The 1,902-nt window shown below is 46.2% G+C and overlaps 1 protein-coding gene across 1 annotated transcript; it reads left to right on the plus strand.

Annotated features, from left to right (window-relative positions):
• Positions 1-541: 541 nt before the first annotated feature.
• Positions 542-1,687, plus strand: LOC131924169 (cysteine-rich protein 2-like). Its single transcript, XM_059279393.1, has one exon. The coding sequence runs from the start codon at positions 549-551 to the stop codon at positions 1,173-1,175; it is 627 nt and encodes a 208-aa protein (XP_059135376.1). The 5' UTR covers positions 542-548; the 3' UTR covers positions 1,176-1,687.
• The last annotated feature ends 215 nt before the right edge of the window (positions 1,688-1,902 follow it).

The following is a 1,902-nucleotide window of genomic DNA, read 5'->3' on the forward strand; positions in this document are numbered from 1 at the left end:
GAAACAAGCCTAAGCTACCATCTGAGCTTTCATAATTAATAATAAGTCTCCATGTCATTATTTGTGAACTGGTGGCCCAAAGAAAAATCTGTCTATACTTAGTTTACTTCTCACAGACCTTTGCAATCAGTTCCTCAGTATTGATACATGACACTCAAACAGCAAAATCATTTAATATAAGAATGTACTAGAAAGAATGTACTAGAAATGCCACTGAAAAGGAAACCATAAACATTTTCAACCAGTATAACACTACCATAAATCAATTCACTTTACTTCTACTGATCTGTCAACATTGAGTGCAGATGATAAAGCTAAGCAATACAATAATACAGTACTATTTATATATGCATATAAACACATAGTTGAAATGCACGTAAGATTTTACTTGATCTTTCAAATGATTATATTACAATTGTAATGAGTCCATATCATTTTTTTAAATTTTCAAAATGATTGGAATAATTAAGTTGGGGGAGGGAGGTAATGTGATCAAAACATTGTATAATTTCTTTTTTTAAAAAAAGTAAACAAAGAGAGCACCGACCATGGCTTCCAAGTGTCCCAAGTGTGACAAGACCGTGTACTTCGCCGAGAAGGTTAGTTCCCTGGGCAAGGACTGGCACAAGTTCTGTCTCAAGTGTGAGCGCTGCAACAAGACACTGACCCCTGGGGGCCACGCTGAGCATGATGGGAAACCTTTCTGCCACAAGCCCTGCTATGCCACACTGTTTGGGCCCAAAGGCGTGAATATAGGGGGAGCCGGTTCCTACATCTATGAGAAACCTCTGACTGAAGGCCCTCAGGTCACTGGCCCCATTGAGGTCCCTGTGGTGCGAACTGAGGAGCAGAAGACCAGCGGACCCCACAAAGGTCCCAGCAAAGCCTCTAGTGTCACCACATTCACTGGGGAACCCAACATGTGTCCTCGCTGCAACGAGAGGGTGTACTTTGCTGAGAAGGTGACCTCTCTAGGCAAGGATTGGCACCGGCCTTGCCTACGCTGTGAGCGCTGCTCCAAGATGCTGACCCCCGGAGGGAACGCTGAGCACGATGGCCAGCCCTACTGCCACAAGCCTTGCTATGGAATTCTTTTTGGACCCAAGGGAGTGAACACCGGTGCTGTGGGCAGCTATATCTATGGCAAGGACCCTGAAGGCACAGTTCAGCCTTAGATCTGCAGATGCTGTCCTCCGGGTCTCCTACTCGACCCTGAGGGAGAGTGACCTGCTGCCTAGTCCTGCCTGCCTCAGCGCGTCTTGCCTGCAAACCCCAGGGCCTAAGTGGTGGAGGAGGAAGCCTCCTGGGTAGTCTCCAGAACAGCCCAGAATTGCAACCCTGTTTCTCTGTGTGTCACCTCGGCATGCCCTGTGTCACCCACTGCCCTCTATGTCTGTGTGCCTCCATAGCCTCATGTGTCCTGTGTCCCTGTGCCCAGCACCCTCTCTGTCCCTGTGTCCCCATGTCCCTGATAGCTCTCCGAGGTGGCTGTCCTATGATATCCCTGTTGCCCACACCTGCCCACCAGTATTATTTATGCTCTGCTTGCCGGTGATGGCCATGAGCTCACAGCATTCCCAGGGTTCCCACTGCTGGTTCCCACACTACGCCCTACCTACCCCTCACGTGGTTCACAGCTACGGAGACTTTTGCTGTCAATAAATGGTTTGGTTTGAGGATAAAAAAAAAAAAAGTAAACAAAAAATAAAAGAAAGAAAAAAAGATAACTGGATGACTTATATGCAAATCTTTTATGGAATTTAGGAATACTCAGAGGCACCTAAATTGGACAATATCTGTGCAATGTCTGACTGGTGAACAATATAGCTAGAAGTCTATGCAGGCTTAAGTTTGATTTCAGATACGTTAGGATTGAGATATATTAAGGAGACCTAGGAGATG

The sequence above is a fragment of the Peromyscus eremicus genome, chromosome 14 (genome assembly GCF_949786415.1).
Source record: "Peromyscus eremicus chromosome 14, PerEre_H2_v1, whole genome shotgun sequence".
NCBI classification, from domain to species: Eukaryota; Metazoa; Chordata; class Mammalia; order Rodentia; family Cricetidae; genus Peromyscus; species Peromyscus eremicus.